Below are 22027 nucleotides of genomic sequence, written 5' to 3'. Positions count from 1 at the left end.
GTGAGCCCTGCACAAATCCATCTCCATTCTTCAAAACAACCCGGGCAGCCCTGGAGTGATCTCAGGTTCAGCCCCAAGGCGGGTATCGTCCGCAGGTCTCCTCTCCTTTCTTCTAGCAGTCCAGCCCTGCTTTTGTTCTGATAGTGGATGGTACCCTGGTGCTGCTGTAACAAAGCACCACAAACTGGGGCTTAAACAACAGAAATCTATCATCTCACAGTTCCGGGGGGCAGAGGTCTGAGATCAAGGGGTTGGCGGGCTGGCTTCCCTCTGAGGGCAGCGAGCAGATGAGCATCTTCGCTGTGCCTTCCCCAAGCTCCCAGTGGCTTGCTGGCCGCCTTTGAAGTTCCTCAGTGTGTAGAGGTGTCACCCTTACCTCTGCCGCCTTCACAAGATGTTTTCCCTATGGGTCTCCGTTGTCCCCCACCTTTTCATGGCTCACTGCAGCCTCAAATTCCTGGACTCAAGCGATCCTCCCACCTCAGCCTCCTGAGTAGCTGGGACTACAGGCATGCACCACACACTAATTTTTTTGTTTTTTATTTTTTATTTTTATAGATACCGGGTCTCCCCAGTATCTTGAACTCCTGCCCTCAAGCAATCCTCCTGCCTTGGTCTCCCAAAGCACTGGGATTATAGGTGTAAGCCACTACACCCAGCCCCAAATCTCCCCTTTATATCAGGACAGCAGCCCACCCTAATGCCCTCATTTAACTTAATGGCCTCCAGAAAGACCCTATGTCCTAATAAATTCACATTCTGCAATACTAGGGTTAGGACTCAACATACTGTCTCAGGGGCAGGGGACATAAGGTAACCCATAACAGAGGGCATCTTCATGCTGTTCGTGGGAGGCCTGAACCCATTTCCACGCGAGAGTGGATCCTAGTGGGGTTAGTCAACCATGGAGGGATGGGGGAAGGCGAAGGGATCCATGCATTCCTCCCAGAGAGCCGAGGGGAAGGATGCTGGTCAAACTGGTTTCTTAGATAAAAAGAGACTTAGAGGAAGAGATGCTTCTCCCTCCGTCCACAAGCCTTCCTGGGCAGCCTTCTTGGAACCATGAGGACAGCTGGGCCAACACCTGGGCATGGAACTGCAAAAACAGGAAAAGAATCCAGGTCTTCAACGTAGCTCTTGAGGCTCCGAATGCATGAAACTGGAGACTCCCTTCCTCGAGCCATGTTGCTACTTGAGATGATTGCTCTTCCTTATTGCTTAAGCCAATGTGAAACGTCACCAGAGCTTACCAGAACTCTGGTTAGAAACTGTCCTACAAGAAGGCAGGAGGAAGACTCTGACGGGCCTTCCGGAAGGGGCTGAGCCTGCCCTTGCCCGCCCGCTCTCAGACCCTTTCCCCACTCCCACTGCGGCTCTGCTGTTTCTCTGGTGGAATGGACCAGGCTGGCCTCGGAAAATTACACTGACCAGGGTCTCTTGCCAACAGGCTTCCGACTGGGAAGCACTGGTGGGAGCCGGGAGGATGGGCGGAGGGAAGAGCTGGCTCCTGTCCCTTCTCTCTGTCTCCCTCCCTCTCTCTTGGCTTCCCAGCCTCCCCAGCACTAGCTGCTCCCCCTTGGTGGTCAGTGGGTCTCTCTGTGGTGCCAGTTCCACTGGACAGCCCACAGGTGGCTGCCATGCTGCTGAGGACCCTCATCCCCTTTCGTCCCTAGTCCTCTGAGTGAGAGTGGCTTCCTGCAGCTGTAAGATATGTCATCTCTGTAACTAGTTCCCTTGCTAGATTCCCTCTGCTGAACTGCCTGCCTGGGCCCTGAGCCATACAGGGCATGGAATGCCAAAGCAAAACATTCTGTGCCCATATGTGGAGGCCGACCTGCCCTCTACGTTGGTGGGGCCCTGCTGTCAGCCAGGATTTGAATGGACTGATGGAGGCCGGAGCTGGACGAAGTAGCAGCCCCCGGGGGTGAGATGCTGCTCCCCAGTGACCCCTCCTCTGCTCTCCCCTTCACAGCCCTCAGTCCTCTCACAGAGGAAAGCTGGGCTCACGGGCGGAAGCCTCCCTCGGTGCCCACAGGTCTTCTTCTTGCCCTGGGTGCTGCAGGCCCCTCCCTAACTCGAGCCCTGGATGAGCCTTTCCAAGCCCAGGCCCCTGCTCCCTCAGCTGTGTCCATCTCCTTTGTCTGTGTGACCACTGTCCCAGGGACCAGAACCTAGAAAGCACAAGCCTGGGGCAGCCTCCCCTCTGGACCATGAGCTCCTGGAGCACAGGGACCTCCTTGGCCTCCCCTCCTTCTCCCTGGCACCTGGCAGGGGCGCTGGCACAGAGCAAGTGCTCACAGCTGTTGGAACAGAGACAGAAAGCACTGCCCTCAGGGCACCCCACCCCTTGGAAGGCCTGCAAGGCTCGGTGTGGCAGACCCCACCACAGGCCTTTTGGATGGTCCTGCCTCTGACTTGGCAGGGATGCAGAGCTCACACTGCCCCCGGGCAGAGCACTCACCTTCCAGAAGACCCAGGTTGTGCAAGGGCCCTCTGCATGCTGCTCCCTGTCACAAGAGGAAAAAGTCTTGCAGGCGCTGGGGCTTCCCAGAGGTGGGGCCCCACCAGGGTGAGGCTCTAGCAAACACGGGGCAGTGGCAAAGCCCAGCAGAGGCGCTGCAGCCTGTTGGGTCAGAGGGAGTCACCAGGAACTCAGAAAATAAAACAAAAGAGGCAGTTTCCTTAGGCACTGGGTAAAAGCGAGGCTTCTCCTGGCTCTTATCAATTCCCTGCTGGTCCCCAGGAACCCAGCCCAGACATCGAGGGTCCTCCCTTGTCCTACCTGCCACTTGCACATAGGAGGAAGCAGACACGTATGGAATGAATCAACAAACACCTGACCAAAGGCAGAACACCCAGGATCTTTTGTTCCTCTAATTTTAGATAGCACGTGGGGAGCAATTCTCCTGAGCTAATCACTCGTACAGCAACCACAAAGGCCGATGGTTCAGCACAGCCTGACTTTGTTTCTTTTTTCCCCAATAGCCCACAGGTGCTACGAAACCCAGTTTCAACTTGACAATATTGAATGACTGTGTGTGCCAGGAATCAGGCTAGAAACTGAACATATGGAGAAAAGAAAATCATGGTCCTGATTTCAAAGGGAGAGTTGCAGGGAGGGGAAGGCAGGAAAGGTGCCCATATCACGTGACCCATGTTACGATGGCAGGGGCAGGGTCCATGGAACATCAGTGGCTCAGGGAGCTAGAGTGGCAGAAGAGGCTGGGAGGGTGGCCAGGGTAGGGCAGGCCTCAGAGGGCCCTGGGTGCCAGGCTAAGGTGTTTGGACTTGACTCTGTGGACCAAGGGCCCCCAGCGAAGGGCTTGAAACAGACAAGCCAAGTAGGCAGATGGCAAAGCTTCCGTCCACATGTCAGATGGCATGTCTGAATGCTGACACTGTACAGGCTTAACAGGACTCTGACTTCTGCCCACCGAAAAAGACAGGCCGTGGGAAGCAAAATAATTATAGACATCACTTTCCCCATGAAAATGAACTCTTGCAGGCCAGGCACGGCAGCTCACACCTGTAATCCCAACACTTTGGGAGGCTGAGGAGGGCGGATCATTTGAGGTCGGGAATTTGAGACCAGCCTGGCCAACATGGCAAAAACCCATCTCTACTAAAAATACAAAAAATTAGCCAGGAGTGGTGGTGCACACCTGTAGTCCCAGCTACTCAGGAGGCTGAGGCACGAGAATCATTTGAACCCAGGAGGCAGAGGTTGCAGTGAGCTGAGATTGCGCTACTGCACTCCAGCCTGGGTGACAGTAAGACTGCATCTCAAAATAAATAAATAAAAAAGAACTCTTCCAGACTCTCAGCCTCCAGACAAGGGCCCCCTCTTCTCTGCAACTGTGTGTGCCCACTAACCTGCCCCAGGGCACTTCTGGGCTCCCGAAAGCCCTGGCCCAGTTCCTCCTATTTGGCTCCTGTCACAGCAGCTTCCCAGTGAGCCACACCAGGGCTGGGGCAAGGTAGGGCCTTGATGTAACCCTTTATAAAACAAACATCCTGGGACTTCCACTTACACATGGGCGTCCTCTGCTTCCAGCAGATTCTTTTGGAGGAGCTCCACTTTTCTGATGATGCCACCATTACTCAGAGGAAGGAGGGCCTCCCTGAAAGCTGCTTTCTATGCCTCAGGCACGCCATTTGGATTATGGGCAGAGACGGCACACTTTCCACCTCGGAGGGTGGATCGGGTTTTTCGGAAACACCTAAAACCATTCAAAAGGCAAGGTGAAAGGACTGCTGAGTGATTGAGCTAAGGAAAACTGTTTTTGGCCAAACATCCAGATGGGACTAGAGCATCTGTGACTGCTCCCCATTACCCAGGTGTCCTGAGTTATGGCATCCTTGCCAGGGCAGATGCTAACTTCCCAAAGTCCTCATGGGACTAGAGGTCATGAGCCTCACTCCACAGTCCACTGTTCTGTGCTCCTGGAAGAAGTCTGGTGAAGTAGAGCACAACCAAGGACACGTAAGCAGAGCCCAAACCCATTTTCCAGAAAGCTCTCAATGTCAAACTTTCCAATATTGAGCAAATGGATACACAAATGCTTGCTGGTTATTGTCTTCTATGTGACCTAATTCTTTTCAATAAGGGTGAGGCCGGGCGCGGTGGCTCACGCCTGTAATCCCAGCACTTTGGGAGTCCAAGGCAGGCTGATCACTTGAGGTCAGGAGTTCAAGACCAGCCTGGCCAACATGGTGAAACCCCATCTCTACTAAAAACACAAAAATCAGCTGGATGTGGTGGTGGGCACCTGGATTCCCAGCTACTCAGGAGGCTGAGGCGGGAAAATTGCTTGAACCTGGGAGGCGGAGGTTGCAGTGAGCCAAGATAGTGCCACTGCACTCCAGCCTGGGCAAAAGAGCAAGACTCTTGTCTCAAAAAAAATTAATAATGATAAGGGTGACTGCTTAAGCCTGCAATCACTATATACCTTTATAAGCCTTTTCATGAAAGTTAGCAAAGAAGAGAAAAAGATACCTCCTTCATCAGACATGTTTTTGTTTTTGGTTCAGAAAACTTGGTCAGTGGATTTACACAGAACTCTGTGAAATCAGTCAGATTCTTAGAACATTAGAAGGCAAGAAGAACCTGAGCTTTCATCCAGTCCAACCATCCATTTACAGAAGGGTAGCCTGGAACTCAGAAAGGCAGAGTCATGTCCAAACTTTCATAATGAGCGGGGCGGGGCCGGGGTTGTGAGGGGGCCCAAGGAATCCTAAGAAAATGGGAGTTGCTCTGAGAACTTAGGTGAGATGACTAAGCTCTTAGTAGCATGTCCAATGTAGTGTCTGATGTTTTTACTTACTCTTTTAGCACCACACACAGAAGTCTCATCTCCAGCCAGGTGCAGGGGCTCATGCCTGTCATCCCAGCACTTTGGGAGGCCAAGGTGGGCAGATCATTTGAGGTTAGGAGTTCGAGATCAGCCTAGCCAACATGGTGAAACCCCATCTCTACTAAAAATACAAAAATCAGCTGGGCATGGTGGTACATGCCTGTAATCCCAGCTACTCAGGAGGCTGAGGCATGAGAATCGCTTCAGCCCGGTAGGCAGAGGTTGCAGTGAGCAGAGATCACGCCACTGCACTCCAGCCTGGGCGACAGAGTGAGACTCTCAGAAAAATAAAAATAATAAATCTCATCTCCACATGAGGGTGATTCCTAAGTGCGTGGCATCACGTATTTTTACAAGGATCTGTTGTTTTTTTCCAAAGAAAAGAAATAGTAATGGAGAGGATGAAGTTTACTGAAAATATATTGAAAGACAATAAAGTCATGCATTTTGATTAAGGCCAGGTTTAGTCGCCACCACCTGAGCTTCTGGAATCCAGTTGAGTGGTTGGGTTTCACGACTCAGGCCTTGCTGTCCACAGTCCTGCTGCCCAGGGCCTCTGTGGGTCTCCTGCAGCCGCAGAGCAGAGCTCCGGGGAAGCAGCGAGACTCCTTCCTTCCTTCTATTTTCCCTGCTGGGCTGTCCAGGCAAGGCCTCACCTTCCCAGCATGTGGGCAGGAGTTTGGGCTTTGGGGTGGGCTAGCAAGAGAGGAAGGTATGTGGGCGACAGCAGTGTGAGTGGCTTGTGTGTGCAACAGTCGGAGCCCTCCTGGCTCCCTGGATCTGGAACTGGAGCGGCACCGGGATCACTTCCAGGTCCCTTGCACTGGAGTGGTGGGCGGCAGCAGGGTCCTGAGTCAGCCCGGCAGGGCCCACGTGGCCAGCACACCTGTGCTCCAGTTCCAGTTAATGTTTCTATTTGGCCACCCCAGGCTGCTAGGGGAACCCTACCTGCCAAGACATCCAGGCCCTCTGCCGGGAGGCTGCATACTGGGCAGTGCTGGGAATGACTGGTTAGTAGGTGTGCCAGGAAGCTGGGCAATTCTGGCAGTGAGGACACTTCTGGAGTGTGAGGAAAACTGCATCGTTGGAAGAAAGTGTTTCCTCACAGAGAAGCACAAAGTCCGCATCACCACAGAATCAAAGATGTTCCATTCAGCGCTGGAGCTCTAATGTTCTCTCATGGGTTCTGATGGTTAATCTCATCAAGAATTAAGCTTGTTAAGGGTGGAGCTACCCCCACCCCTCTAGTCCGGGCGGGTGCTCCAGGACTATGTAAAGGTAAAGTTGATAGGGGCGGACCACCCCCACATCCCTTCACATAGGAAGAAGATTCACTTCTGCTTACGGCTCGCGTTTGCCCTCTTTTTGTTTCTGTGGAAGTCGCGCCTGCTCCAGGAAGAGCTGGATCATCCATTCATTCATTTATTGCATGCATTCATTAAACAGGTATTCACTGACTGTGCTTCAGACCTGGCTTTGGATACCAAGGAAGTTTTTCAAAACCTCATAGGGCTTTGCGGCTAGAAAGACATCTATGTAAGGATTCTTGGGTTATCTGAGGCCCAGAGAACGGAGGTAACTTGTCCAAGAGAACACAGCAAGTTGGGGGCAGGGCTGGGCCAGTGCTCTGAGCTCCTCCAACCCCATCCCCACCCACCCAGGGCTAGATCTAGATCTACTCTCTCCTCTCTTTAACTCTTCATCGGCCACACTCCAGTCTGTCGAAATCCCCACCCTAGGGAGAGACATCAACTGTCTGGGTTGTCCAAAATGGTAAAAATGAAAAAAAAAAGTGTCCCCAATTCAAGTTCAGTGCTTGCCTGGTGGGGGCATTCCAGCGTGGCCTGGGGTGAGTGGCAGTCCATCTCCAGAGGAATCCCCCGGGCGCTCCTAGAGACACGAATTTCCCACGCGGCTTTTTGCCTTATGTATTCACTGTTAGATGTTTTCGGTCAAAGCATTTTGGGACTTCCGTAACTCTCAGAGCGCGCCAGGGAGCCGCCCTTAAAGATACCTAGTTACTGATGAATTCCATCCGGTAGAGTAGAGGGTAGTAGGCAGCTTGGGGATTCAGGACCCGGCTCCCCTCACGCTCCTGGGTGAATCTCTGGCTTCACAGGCGAAACCACCTCCGCAGGACAGGACTCATCTAGTTACAGGACACTGGATGTTACAAAGACGAGGCTTCCAGCGCGGGGGCGTGGGGGCGGCTGCCAGCCTGCCCCCAGCGTGCTGGCGACCCCCGGGACGCCCCTTCCCTCCCGCGCCTCTGCTTCCTCTCTGGTGGGAGCGGAGCGGCACCAGGTCACTTCCAGGTCCCTTGCACTGGAGCGGCGGGCGGCAGCAGGGTCCAGAGTCTGCCCAGCGAGGCCCACGTGGCCAGCACACCGGTGCTCCGCTCGCGATTTCCCTTTTCCGCTCTCGGGCACGAGGCACTGAAGGTCAGGTGGAAGCACAGCTGTGCAGGGACTGTCTCCGCCATTCAGCGGCCGCGGGCCGGCGCCTGCGGCGTCGTGCGCGTGCGCGGACCAGTTCCAGGCGGGCGGACCGCCGCAGGGCGGGGCGGGGCGAGGCCGCCGCAGGGTGGGGAGGGCGGGGCGCGAGGCCGGGGGCGGGGGCCACGCGTGGGGCGGGCGGCGCTCGGCTCCGCTGACGTCGGCCCGCTAGCGCCCCACCAGCTCCGCGCGGGCCTGGGTTGGCCACCGCCGAGCCCCCGCCCCTCCCCCGGCGGCGTCCCGGCCGGAACCGATCGTGGCTGGTTTGAGCTGGTGCGTCTCCATGGCGACCGGCCGGCGCTATAAGTAGGGAGCGGCGCGCCGTGGGGCTTTGTCAGTCCCTCCTGAAGCCGCCGCCGCCGCCGCCCGCCGCCCCTGTGCCAGCAGCTCCGGCGCCACCTCGGGCCGGCGTCTCCGGCGGGCGGGAGCCAGGCGCTGACGGGCGCGGCGGGGGCGGCCGAGCGCTCCTGCGGCTGCGGCTCAGGCTCCGGCGTCTGCACTTCCCCATGGGGCTGGCCCGCGGCGCCCGGGCGCTCTGAGGTGAGGGACCGCCCGGCTGCGGAGGAAGGGAGGGAGCGAGGGCGGGAGCCGGGGCGGGCGGCGGGCCCCGGGCACGTGTGCGGCGCGCCTCGCCGGCCTGCGGAGACACGTGGTCGCCGAGCGGGCCACGACCTTGGGGCGCCGCTTCCTCCCGGCCTGGGGATCTCCCGCGGCTGGATAGGGGTGACCCGGGCGCCGCGTTCTGCCCCCGTCTTCACAGGTCGGGGCTGGAGGGGCCTGGCGGAGACCATCCCAGGGACCCTGCGTCTCCGCGCCGTTCTCCTTTCCCAACCCGTCGGCGGCCGCGCGCGAGCCCGGGAGCCGTTGGGGAGGCCCTGGCGGGCGCGCAGCAGGTGCAGGGGCGCAGAGCCCGGACTCGCCTCGGTACAGGCGAGCGGGGCCCCGGCCTTGGCGCCTTCAGTTTCCTTCCAGTTTTTATTTTCGCTGTGTCTACAGAGCAGATGACACCAATTTGGAAACCCGCGAGTGTGGGTAGAGCTAAGATAGTCTTGTCGTAGTAGCTATGATATTAGGTGCTCGGCCAGCCATGACTTAGAGGTGTTTATTTAAGGACTCTGAATGACTCGGTGATCTCGGGAAAGCTTGGCTCAGATGAACGGACGTACACAGGGGAGCCAGCCCTAAGGTTTTCAGAAAAGGCTGATTGTGCTGTTTGCGAAGCCGAAATAATTGGTGAAAGTGTAAAAGGCAGAACCTCTCAGGAATGTCTGCGGAGGACAAAGAATGTGTTGGCTGACTTTGTTTAAACATAAAATTGGGCAGACTGTAATTGATTTGTGAAAATTTTTTGAAAGTTTGTTTGAATTAGCCGCTCTCTTTTCTAACATTACCGTCTTGTGCTAATTGATTCGCCATTTTAAATAGCGAACCAAAAGGTGTTCTTCAGTAAAATATATTCAAGTAAGTTACTTAAGTAACGCTTTAAAAGATACAGAAAAAGCAAAAAGTGTTGGCATATTAAAAAGAAATAAAATCTTTCCAAGTTTAGGCCTGAACATTGCCTTAAAAATATTTAACAAGGCCTTAAATAACCCCGTCCGTGTCTGCGTGAGCCTATTTATTATTAAATTGTAAATATTCTTTATATAAACAAAAATATATAACCATTTCTGTAACAAAAATGGTTTTGCTAGCGTTGTTACTCTCTTGCCTTCTCCAAGGGGTGATTTAGGCAACTTCCGAGGTTGACACTCCCAAGTAGTCACAATAGATAGAGCTTTAAAGCAAATTCCATGCATGGGTTTGGATTTATGACAGGCCCGTCCCCCTGGGCCTGTCATAGTACCCCATGCCAGAGCAAACTGTGTCCCCGAACCATTGCCTGGCCTCTGTGCCTGTAGGCTGCTGGCACTGAAGTGGGTTGCACAGTGGAAAAGAAGAAAGCTGTACCTGGCAGAAAATTTTTAAAGGTTAAAATAAATAATTTTAAGAAAGCTGGTTCACCAGTGTGTCACATTTGATGAAAGCAGAATACAGTAGCTTTTATTGTTACTAGCGTGATGTTCTTGCTTATTTTTCTTATTGGTGAAGTTAGCCCCAAATTATTCTCATAGTTAAGCAAATACGAGAGTGCCTGTAAGGACAGTTGGCATTCCGAAATTGCTAAATTTTGTAGGCAACGCTGGTTTAAGAATACTGAGTTCTAGCCGGGCGCAGTGGCTCGCACCTGTAATCTCAACACTTTGGGAGGCTTGAGGCAGGCAGATCACCTGAGGTCGGGAGTTCGAGACCAGCCTGACTAATATGGAGAAACCCCGTTTCTACTAAAAATACAAAATTAGCCAAGCCCCGGGTGTGGTGGCGCATGCCGGTAATCCTACCTACTCGGGAGACTGAGGCAGGAGAATTGCTTGAACCTGGGAGGCGGAGGTTGAGGTGAGCCTAGATCATACCATTGAACTCCAGCCTGGGCAACAAGAGCAAAACTTAATTTAAAAATTAAAAAAAAAACAATTCTAATTAGGTAACAGCAACTGTAATACAATGTGATAAGTTGACTTGAGGATTACAGTTTTTAAGAAGTATATACCCAGCTAATACCAGAAAATTAACTTGCAAAATCTCAAATGCTCCAGACATTTCCATGATGCCTGTTGCTCAGTAAAAATCATTCTAAGACTTAGTGGAAGTAGGAAATAGCAAGATGTTTGTATGGCTGTATATAAAGGCTATAATGTAATCTCATCACTTTGGAAGACCGAGGCAGGTGGATCACCTGAGGTTAGGAATTCAAGGCCAGCCTGGACAACGTGGTGAAACCCTGTCTCTACTGAAAACAGAAAAATTTGCGGGGCGTGGTGGCAGGCGCCTGTAATCCTGGCTACTTGGGAGGCTGAGGCAGGAGAATCGCTTCAACCTGGGAGGCAAAGGTTGCAGTGAGTGAAGATTGCACCACTGTACTCCAGCCTGGGTGACAGCGTGAGACTCCGTCTCAAAAAAAAAAAAAAAAAAGTCTATAATGCTATTTTAAGTTTCTAAAGAACTGAAACTGCTCTGAAATAAAGCAGACCATTATAAAACTTTTTCCATATCAGTGAGCTAAGTGCAGATAAGCTTCTGAAACTTGCATTCTACATTTTTGTGGTACAAATATTTGAAATGCTTAGTGTGCTGCCTTGGGAAAACCTGATATTGAATTTGTGGTGTCCTTATACTGCCAAGGTTTATGGAATCATGTGCCTTGTACCTAGTAATAATAATTGGGATCACCAGGCCAGTGAGTGATTTGTATCTGGGGTATGATTAGCTCTGCGTGTGCTCGGCCAGTGCCCCATCTTCAACTTGATGTCTTCCTAAGGTAGACAGCAAATTCCCTGTTTTATTTCACAGATTGTCACTGCTGCTCCAAGGGCACACGCAGAGGGATTTGGAATTCCTTTGTGAGAAGCTGGAAATAGTTCTTTCAGTTCCATCTCTTAGTTTTCCATGTAAGTATTCAGTTTACATTTGTGTTGCAGGTTAATCTTAAGAATTGTATTGCTAAGGCTTCTGAGTGAATTTTTCCACTCTATTTGCATTTTGTTGCATTTCAGAGGAACATCAAGAAATCATGAACAACTTTGGTAATGAAGAATTTGACTGCCACTTCCTCGATGAAGGTTTTACTGCCAAGGACATTCTGGACCAAAAAATTAATGAAGTTTCTTTTTCTGTAAGTATATGAGGCCCATGGTAACTATATGTAAGTAGCTGGCCCTGAGCTGAGAGTGCCAGGCAAGTGGAAAACTTTGGCAAGGTCTAAGGAAGAGCAGTGAGGCTTATGTGTCTTGTTAGGGGATGTAGAAATTAATTCACTGGTGGTAAATTAATAGTGATAATGGTGATATTCATATCGGTGGCTAGACTCAAAAGAGCAGGATTCATTGTGACTGATGGGAAAGAAGGTCGCTGGCTGTTGGTGTGGTGTGTGGTGAGACTGCTAGTGAGTCACCTGTGACCACTCTTGTTTCAGGATGATAAGGATGCCTTCTATGTGGCAGATCTGGGAGACATTCTAAAGAAACATCTGAGGTGGTTAAAAGCTCTCCCTCGTGTCACCCCCTTTTATGCAGTCAAATGTAATGATAGCAAAGCCATCGTGAAGACCCTTGCTGCTGTCGGGACAGGATTTGACTGTGCTAGCAAGGTAAGCAATAGCAGCAGGACTCAAAAGCAGTTGTATAAAATGGTCCTGGTATTCCCCACAGGGCAGGTACAAGTTGTGTTTTTTGGGCAATGAATGCTCACTAAAGGCAGGTGGGCGGGGGTGGGGCGGGGCACATCACAACTTCCTATGCTTTTCTGTTTATTCCACCTGTGAAGCCACATATGGACAGCATGACACCCCTCTTCTTTTTCAGACTGAAATACAGTTGGTGCAGAGCCTGGGGGTGCCTCCAGAGAGGATTATCTATGCAAATCCTTGTAAACAAGTATCTCAAATTAAGTATGCTGCTAATAATGGAGTCCAGATGATGACTTTTGATAGTGAAGTTGAGTTGATGAAAGTTGCCAGAGCACATCCAAAAGCAAAGTGAGTTATTCCCCCATCTTGAGGGCAAGATCGGGGGCATAAGATACGTGGAATCTTACCAAACAAACTTAATTTTCTGATTGTTATATTTCTGTACTTTAGTAGAAAGTTGAAACCCCCTCTTGAGTCATGAAGCCTGGGACTCAAACTACAGAATATATCAGCAACAGTGTTTAGAACAGGATTGTTTTTATTTTAATCGTGGCTATAAGTGAACATCTATCATGAGACATTTGCTGCACTTTCCTTGCTTGTAGGTTGGTTTTGCGGATTGCCACTGATGATTCCAAAGCAGTCTGTCGTCTCAGTGTTAAATTCGGTGCCACGCTCAGAAATAGCAGGCTCCTTTTGGAACGGGCAAAAGAGCTGAATATCGATGTCGTTGGTGTCAGGTGAGATCTTGGTGGGATAGCTGAAGGTCATTAAACAGTTTGAGGTTTACAGGCTTTCTCCTAGTGTTTGCTATTGTTTTAAGAAATACTAAGACATAGTGTCTTGTCTGTTTATTTTACCCCAGCTTCCACGTAGGAAGCGGCTGTACTGATCCTGAGACCTTCGTGCAGGCAATCTCTGATGCCCGCTGTGTTTTTGACATGGGGGTGAGTATACGTGACCCTGTTAGCGAAGGGCGGGGCACAACTGACAATAACTAGTCTTAATTCTAGAGCTAACTTTTTATGGCGGTTGGTCCTGTGTTACATGGGTTTCAGCCTATCTGCTGCATACATTTTTGTTGTTTATTGGCTGTAGATCTGACTGACTTATTTTCTTGATTCTAGGCTGAGGTTGGTTTCAGCATGTATCTCCTTGATATTGGCGGTGGCTTTCCTGGATCTGAGGATGTGAAGCTTAAATTTGAAGAGGTAATTTAGAACAAAACTAATACGCAGTAGCTGTTTTAATAAATTCCTTTTTGGAATATTTCAAAATTTAAGTGTCTTAACTAGTACCAAAATGGGCTGAAGTGTCTTGGTGTGATACGTTGAGTGATTTCTTTGTGCTGTCTAACATTGCACTTGATATCATTTGGTTTTCTAAAGCGTGAGTCAGCTTTCCCAGAAGTCTTGGATAATTAGTTACATTGGCAATCATGGCTCATACCTGTAATCCAGCACTTGGGGAGGCCGAGGTGGTAGGATCACTTGAGCCTCAGGAGTTTGAGACCAGTCTGGGCAACACAGTGAGACCCCATCTCTACAAAAAATTTTAAAATTAAAAAAAATTTTAAAATCCCAGCTACTTGGAAGGCTGAGGTGAGAGGATCACTTGAGCCCAGGAGGTTGAGGGTGCGGTGAGCCATGATCATGCCACTGCTCTCAGCCTGGGCTACAGAGTGAGACCCTGTCTCCAAAAAAAGAAAAAACATGTTCCTATGGGCTTCCTAGAGCATATGCTAACGGTAGCGTATCATCACCCCTGATGTGCTTTGCTAGACCTGTGCTTCCTCTCCTTAAAATATTTGAAATGTTTAGTCACTTAGGAAGTTAAGCCATTATATTGGTGCTTACATTTATAAAATACATCCACGTGGTTTGTTAAAATCGTGACGTAGGCAGAATAGGATATTTATCCTGTTGGCATGTATTTGTTAAATAAGAATGTTTTGACGTCTTGATGCCTTCCTAGGTAGTAATTTGTTTTGTACTGTTCTTTGATAAAATCATACCCGTAACATCCTAAAGGAGATAGGGCGCCTGGAGGGGAAGGAAAGTGAGCCACCTGGGATGTGCAACCTGGTTTGCAGGGAGATGTTGATGTTGTTTTACTTTTGTTACTTAATGATAAGCTTGTCTGCTGAGGTCTGGTCTCATGATGTCATGTCACAAGGCCCTGTGATGTTACTTCCCCACGTGAATTCTCCACAATGAAGGCTGCTCTTTCTTTCCTGTTTCGCTCTCTTAGATCACCAGCGTAATCAACCCAGCCTTGGACAAATACTTTCCATCAGACTCTAGAGTGAGAATCATAGCTGAGCCCGGCAGATACTATGTTGCATCAGCTTTCACACTTGCGGTTAATATCATCGCCAAGAAAATTGTATTAAAGGAACAGACTGGCTCTGATGGTATGTGTAAAGGACAAATCACTTCATGTATAACTGAAAGCTGATGCAAAAAGTCATTAAGATTGTTGATCTGCCTTTCTAGATGAAGATGAGTCGAGTGAACAGACCTTTATGTATTACGTGAATGATGGCGTCTATGGGTCGTTTAATTGCATACTGTATGATCACGCACATGTAAAGCCGCTTCTGCAAAAGGTAATTTCTGAGCATACTGTATAAAACCACTAAGAGGACTGGTCACCACAAGTATAATTAAGTAGTACTTCCTCTCTCTCTGTCTCTTTGTATAGAGACCTAAACCAGATGAGAAGTATTTTTCATCCAGCATATGGGGACCAACATGTGATGGCCTTGATCGGATTGTTGAGCGCTGTGACCTGCCCGAAATGCATGTGGGTGATTGGATGCTCTTTGAAAACATGGGCGCTTACACTGTTGCTGCTGCCTCTACGTTCAATGGCTTCCAGAGGCCGACGATCTGCTATGTGATGTCAGGCCCTGCGTGGTAAGTAAGCCACGACGTTGATGGTGCTGCCAAGAATAAGCACCTTCTTGAATATGTGCTGCTTGCTTAGACGAATAAGAAATTGTCTTGCCTAAGATTAAATACAAATGGATATTTTTCCTAAGAAAAGTTTTAGAAAAGACTGATGAGGATATTTCTATGTAACTGGAATGTATGTAAGTTTGTGCCCTGTGTCTTGTGGTTTCCTTATTACCAAAAAGGTGACTGAAGAAACGCTTGCTTTAGAACTACATTGAATTGGCCGGGTGTGGTGGCTTACACCTGAAATCACAACACTTTGGGAGGCCAAGGCAGGAGTTTGAGACTCTGTCTCTACAAAGAATTAAAAAATTAGTCGGCCATGGTAGTGGGCGCCTGTAGTCCCAGCTACTTGGGAGGCTGAGGTGAGAGGATTGCTTGAGCGTGGCAGGTTGAGGCTGCGGTGAGCTATGACAGCACCACTGTATTCCAGCCTGGGTACCAGAGAAAGACCCTGTCTCAGAAAAAAAAATACATTGAATTGTTTCCTGATGAGAAGTAAATACTGTCATGCCCAGTTAGGAGTGTGAGGCAGGGTTTTTAATATTCCACTTTTCCTCTCTCAGGCAACTCATGCAGCAATTCCAGAACCCCGACTTCCCACCCGAAGTAGAGGAACAGGACGCCAGCACCCTGCCTGTGTCTTGTGCCTGGGAGAGTGGGATGAAACGCCACCCAGCAGCCTGTGCTTCAGCTGGTATTAATGTGTAGATATCACTCTGGTAGCTGTTAACTGCAAGTTTAGCTTGAATTAAGGGATTTGGGGGGACCATGTAACTTAATTACTGCTCTGCTAGTTTTGAAATGTCTTTGTAAGAGTAGGGTCGGCACGATGCAGCCATATGGAAGACTAGGATATGGGTCACACTTATCTGTGTTCCTATGGAAACTATTTGAATATTTGTTTTATATGGATTTTTATTCACTCCTCAGACACGCTACTCAAGAGTGCCCCGCAGCTGCTGAACAAGCATTTGTAGCTTGTACAATGGCAGAATGGGCCAAAAGCTTAGTGTTGTGACCTGTTTTTAAAATAAAGTATCTTGAAATAATTAGGCATTGGGACGTTTTTACACTGTGTTCATTCCAGACGGTTCATGAGTCCCGTATAGCTCGTTCTGATTCTCAGAGAACAGTGGGTCCACACACACACAGGTAGGAAGACTGGTCAGACGGAAGTCCCGTCGTCCGGTGTGGACGGTGCACATCTGCTCAGCCCACCCCACACGTCCAGAGTTGGCCGTGAACTCTGTGTGCAGAGGCCCTGGTGGTGGGACCTACTTAAGTCTGATGGACCTGGCCTGCAGAGACCATCCATGTCGCCTCCCACCTTCACGCCTGTAAGAGCTTAGGAATGTATATAGCACATTTGGCAGGCAGCTTATTTTAATAAATTCAGCAACAGCAAGTCCCCACCATGTTGTGTATCTTCACTGTCTTGTCTGACCATGACCACTGGCCTTGCGTGTTCTTTTACTCAACGTGTACCCCCACTCTCCCCCAAAACATGGCGGGCTCTCGTGCTCCGTAACCCCCACTGTGGCGATGTCTTATGGGTAACGCTGGAGCTGCAGGAGGAGGGAAGGACACTTCAGAGCCACCAGGCAGTGGGAGCATCCTGGAGTCCCCACCAGCCTCATGAGGGCAACAGGAAGAGAGCAGATGTGTAGGGAGGAAGGCTGTGGCTCCTCCCAGGGTGGAAGGTCGAGCTGATGCTGTTACACATTTACCAAAGCTGAAGAGAGTGACTTCCTGCCTTTCTCAAAAGCACCACCTTCCCCTGAGCCCTGAGTCCGGAGAAGTCAGGAGCCCTCCTGTGGCTGTAGTTACCTCATGTGGCTGCCAAATTAGCCCAGGGCTTCGCTTATCACCAACTCTGGTCTCCCTGGGCCAGAGTTGCCAAAACATGAAAGATTTTTCAGGAGCCACAGAGGTTGGTTCTGACTGGAGGGGGAAGGCGGGAAGGAGTGCTGTAGTCCACAGCCCTGCCTTCCAGGAACCTGGGAAGTAGGATGCTGGTGTGTTTGGGTGACTGAGCTTCCCAGCAAGGGCAGTTCCCTGGGATCCGGGACCCACTATTTTAAAAATATCACAGTCAGCACTGAGTGTGTACTGTGTGCCAAGAAATTTGAGCTAGACACCAAGCCTAGACTCTTGGTACATTAGGTCTTCCATCTTAAAAAGGAAGAAATTCCCAAGGTCACTTAGTGGCAGTGCTGAGCTTAGACTGAAAAGAGGGGTATTCCATTCAAAGTCGACTAAGGCTTTGGAAATAATGCTCTTTCAGCCAGCTAGGTGAAATGCAATCCAACAACCGTCAGTAGTGCCAGTGGGGACAGAAACAGCCCCAGGTAATCATGTGCTACACGTGAGTGGCCCCTGAAGCCTCGCTCCTGACCACAGCTTGGCGCAGCCACTTACCAGGCCCCAACAAAGCCGGACTTGGGTCTGTGAAATGGTGTGGCCAGGTTTGATCAAGTGATCTTCCTTGGCCCTTGTACATGGGAGCAGGCAGGCAAATTTGGCAGGAGAGACCAGAGAATGAGGACAGCCAGACGGTAGCTGGGGCTGTGTTGACACTGGGCACTGTCCTCTAGGAGGCTTAAGTCCTACTTTGCGTTTGGGTATCTCCACTTCATTATTAAAGATGGTGCTCTCTGGTGGTGCGCAGATACTGGACCTTTCTAGACTTGTGACTTGAAGTGAATACAGCTCCACCAGGACCACTTGTGAATTTCCTCCTGGCACGCCGGCCCCCACGAGAGGGGATTCAGGGGAACTGAGCTATTGGGCAAAGGTAAAGGCAGCCAGAGTCCATTGGAATCACTTGGGGCATTTCTTAAAAATACCGATGATTGCCCCCGACCACTTTCCCCAGACTCTGGGGGTGCGGTAGTGTTGGAAGACACACAAGTATCCCCAACTCCTACTCCAAAATACGTTCCAGATGGAAGTTTTAAATGTAACAGACCATAAACCTGCTGGAAACAAATCAAGGGACACACAGGGCTACCATACCCGTGAAAAGGGCTAATTTTCTTCATATTAAAAACTCTAACAAATCAACGAAGTAACTAATAGAAAGTGGGTAAGACATAAACCTGGCTCTCAGTACAGTTTTTTTTTAATTGAGGCGGAGTCTCACTCTCGCCCAGGCTGGAGCGCAGTCGCACCATCTCAGCTCACTGCAACCTCTGCCTCCGGGGTTCAAATGATTCTTCTCCCTCAGCCCCCGAGCAGCTAGGACTACAGGTGCATGCCACAACACTGGGATACTTGTTTATTTGTAGTAGAGACAGGGCTTCGCCATGTTGGCCAGGCTGGTCTTGAACTCCTGGTCTTGAGTGATCCACCCGTCTGCGCCTCCCAAAATGCAGGGATTATAGGCATGAGCCACCACGCCCAGCCGACGGTAAACTTTTTGAACATGAAGACATTTGTCAACCAAAGGAGACAAAACTGAGAATCTATTTCTCACCTATCAGATTGGCAAAGACAAGAGTTCCCCAGCTCACGGGGTGAGCAGGTGTGCTCACGCGCTGGCCAGGAAAGTAAATTAGAGGAACTGTCTCTTTGGAGGGAACTTGACAATATCAATAATCCACAATATAGGCTGGGCGCGATGGCTCACGCCTGTAATCCCAGCACTTTGGGAGGCCAAGGCAGGCAGATCACAAGGTCAGGAGATCAAGACCATCCTGACAGGTGAAAACTCTACTAAAAATACAAAAACAAAATTAGCCAGGCGTGGTGGCAGGTGCCTGTAGTCCCAGCTACTCGGGAGGCTGAGGTAGGAGGTGGAGCTGGCAGTGAACGGAGATCGTGCCTCTGCACTCCAGCCTGGGTGACAGTGAGACTCTGTCTCACCTGCCACCAAACCAAGCAAAAAATAAAATAAAATTCCACATTGTCTTTGACCCAGCAGCTGTAAGAATTTCTCTGATGAAATACTCTTCTAAAGTTACTCATTGTGGTATCATTTGTAAACAATTTCTTGTCTACAAGAAGGTACTGATGACATTGTCCATGGAACCGGATCCACAGTGGTTAAGGAATGAGGCAGATTCATCAGTACTGATAAGGAACAAGCTCCAAGCTAGATTCAGTGAGAATAGCAGAGCAGGGGGCACTGTGTCGTATGCTACTATGTGTGTAAAAAGCAACATCAAACCCCAACAAAGTGTGTGTGTACATACATACTTGGATATGCATGAATATTTCTGGAAGAGCTTGTGAGAGACGGGTAACAGAGGTTGCCTCTAGGCAGAAGAATCAGAGGCCTGGGTGGAGAGTGGGGCCTGGCCCCACACTGCACTTTTGAAATGGGTATGTATTACTGACTTTACGAGGATTGTCAAATAGGTTTCCCATGTGAAGACATAAACGCAGAGATGAACTCAAGTCATGCAGATGGCGAGGCAACATTCAAGCCAGGTCAGATGACTCCAGCTTCATTCAGTGCTTCCCTGCCCCGGGAACATGCTGTTAAGCATCCGGAGGGTGGCTTGGACAGTGGACTGGCTCAGGGGGTCACGGTAGAGTTGCTCACGACCTGGTCCTCACCTTTGCAGGGTCCAGGAGGGCTGGCTCATGCCAACCCAGCTCATGAGGCCGATGAAGCAGCAGACGCATCAGAAGCCAAGGATGGGAACATTCCCGGCACATCAGCAGGTGGTCAACCCCTCCCTCCCCGACAGGGTCAGGGCCAGCCCCTCACAGACAGCCTGCAGCAACCAAAGGCAGGCCAGAAGCCTGTGGGCAGAGCAAACCACGTGTGCCCCCTGCAACCCTCTCCAGCCCTGGCTGACACCCACTTTGCACCTTCTTATGAGTGGGGCCTGCCCCTACCCAGGCTTCCCTCGGCTTGTCGTGTGAAGTCATGTGCTCCTCACACCCCCAACAGTGACCTCTTTGACTGGGACTACACATCTCTTTGCAGGTTCCCTCCTTACCAGATTTTCCTAAGTGACTTGAAGTGGCTGGCTTGCCCCCTCCACTGTAGGGGTATTCTGGCTGTCACCCTGTAGTACCCTCTTTGACATGGGCCCTCCTCCATGCTGGGTCTGGCTGGAGAACTGCCCCTGAAGGCAAGAGTCAACCTGTTTCAAATCGGGTTCTGTCCCTACCAGGGAGTCCTGAGAAGCCTCAGTGTCTGGGGGTGAGGGGGGTGGGGGGGGCTCCGCCCTCTCCTGCTTCACCCAGTCTCACCCATCGGGTTTCGAGGTAGGGCGTCATGTGAAGAAAAGGTTTTGCTGAGTTCTCCCAGCTCTTATTTTTTACAGATGGGATGAAGCCCAGAGAGGCCAAGTGACTCGTCTGAGGCGAGTCCGTGAGTTAGGAGGAGGGCCTGGGAGTCCTCAGGGCCCTGCCTCGCCAGCCAGGTTCTGCTCCTGGGTTCTTGCTGAACAATGACCATGACTAGAATGAGGCATCCTTCTCTCACCAAGGGCGATGTGCTCCCGGCCCTTGCTCTCTGCCAATCCTATTCCCTGCCAGGGTGGCAGAGGCAGCCCGGAGCACCCATGGCTCCGGAATACCACAGAGGGTGGCACCTGGCCCTGCATTCCTGCTGTGGCTTTGGTTTCAGCTGGAGCTGGACAGACGCAGCCAGACCCAGACCCCACACCTCACTGGGCACCAGCCAGACCCAGGCTGCACGCCTCACTAGGCACAGGGGTCCCCACGGCCGCTGCCTCCTGAGTGGGGGTTGAGCTGGTGCTCCCCCTGGCAGGGCTGCTACAAGGGAGGATTGGTGAAGGCCCAAATGCAGGGCAAGGAGTGGAAGCGCCTCCGGAATTCTTGCTGCTGTTGGGAGTTAGGAGAATTTTATCCATGCACAGCGCTGACTCCAGGCTGGAGACGGCTGTGACCAGGCGTGCTCTGCCGCTGGCCGGGGGTTACCTAGGTGGAGCTCAGTCAGGTGACTTGTGGAGCTCAGGCCCATGAGCTTGTGAGCTAGGGAGGGGGTTCTCCAGGCAGGGCCAGCTCGGGGGTGGCTCTGCACGGGAGGAGGCCTGGTGCCCTGCTGGACGAGGGTCAGTCTGGGCCTGGGTGGCTCTGCCAGGAGGATCATACGCCTGGCCCTGGGGGTGCCTGTCAGGAGGCCTGGCCCTTGCAGCTTCTCACCCACCCCAGTGCTGTGCAGGCTGCACTCCCTGGCTTCTCAAGGAGGGTTGCCAGATCTAGCACAAATATAAGATACTGCATGGAACATATGTCAGCTGCAAAATTTCTTCTTGTTGATCTGAAATTCAAGTGTTACTGGGTGCCCTGTATTGTATCTGGCATTCCTATCTGGCAATAAGGCCTCTGGTCCTGGATACCGGGAGCCTGGCCTCAGCTTTTGTGTGCCGTTTGGCCCACCACAAGTCAGGGGCTCCTCTGGGCCTCAGCATCCTCCTCTGTCATCAAATGCCACCCAGGACAGAAAGCTTTTCTCCAAAGCAGGCCCCCCTGGGACCAGCACACCCAAGCCCTGGATGGCCCTCCCGGCTATGGACACCAGGGGGCAGCAGCACCCCGCAGTGGCAGCGCAGTCGGGGCCAGGAAAAGGTGGTCGAATCACTCGACCACTGGGCAAACATTGACAGCTCGACTGTCACAGGGGGCCCTTGTCGAGCTGGCCTCGATCCAGAGCTCCCAACTCAGCCACACCAGGGTCCTGGGGACTTTGAGGAAGGGGCACCAGGGGGCCTAGTCCCTGGCCAGACCACTCCCCTCACCCTCAGAACGCTTCCTGAAGCCCCCAGGTGAGGCTCCCAGCCCAGCCCCTGCACCCCTGCCCCATGTTGTAGAACCAACCCTGTGAACAGCTGGTGGGGCCCTGTAGCCTTGGTCCTGGCTGTCCCCCTGCCTGTCCCCGAAGTGGCCCCAATCCCCTCTGAGGTGTTCCTAATGCTCCCCTATGCCCAACAGCGACTGGTGACCCCACCCGGCCTCCCCTGACCACCCCCCATGATAGGCTGAGTGGGTGGAGGGCAGATCTTCACCCCCCCC

The 22027-nt window shown here is 51.3% G+C and overlaps 1 protein-coding gene, 1 long non-coding RNA gene and 1 other non-coding gene across 3 annotated transcripts; 2 read left to right on the top strand and 1 right to left on the bottom strand.

The window, feature by feature from the left end:
- Positions 1-530: 530 nt before the first annotated feature.
- On the bottom strand, positions 531-7901 carry LOC111531940. The gene is made up of 4 exons (XR_002728432.1): positions 5325-7901; positions 4032-4220; positions 2462-2623; positions 531-1096 (listed from the first exon to the last, which is right to left on the bottom strand). It is a non-coding gene; the product is annotated as an uncharacterized LOC111531940 (long non-coding RNA).
- Positions 7902-7955: 54 nt separating this feature from the next.
- Positions 7956-16090, top strand: ODC1 (ornithine decarboxylase 1). Its single transcript, XM_023199215.1, has 12 exons — positions 7956-8389; positions 11240-11337; positions 11443-11561; positions 11862-12035; positions 12250-12422; positions 12680-12814; positions 12940-13021; positions 13202-13285; positions 14325-14487; positions 14570-14682; positions 14778-14992; positions 15598-16090. Exons 3-12 carry the CDS (start codon positions 11460-11462, stop codon positions 15740-15742), a joined length of 1386 nt encoding a protein of 461 aa, XP_023054983.1. The 5' UTR covers positions 7956-8389; positions 11240-11337; positions 11443-11459; the 3' UTR covers positions 15743-16090.
- On the top strand, positions 9645-9780 carry LOC111532412. The gene has a single exon (XR_002728539.1). It is a non-coding gene; the product is annotated as a small nucleolar RNA SNORA42/SNORA80 family (small nucleolar RNA).
- Positions 16091-22027: the final 5937 nt, after the last annotated feature.

Source organism: Piliocolobus tephrosceles, chromosome 15 (assembly GCF_002776525.5).
Source record: "Piliocolobus tephrosceles isolate RC106 chromosome 15, ASM277652v3, whole genome shotgun sequence".
Taxonomy (NCBI): Eukaryota; Metazoa; Chordata; class Mammalia; order Primates; family Cercopithecidae; genus Piliocolobus; species Piliocolobus tephrosceles.
Note: the sequence above shows the minus strand (reverse complement) of the source record. Positions and strands in the feature narration are given on the sequence as shown.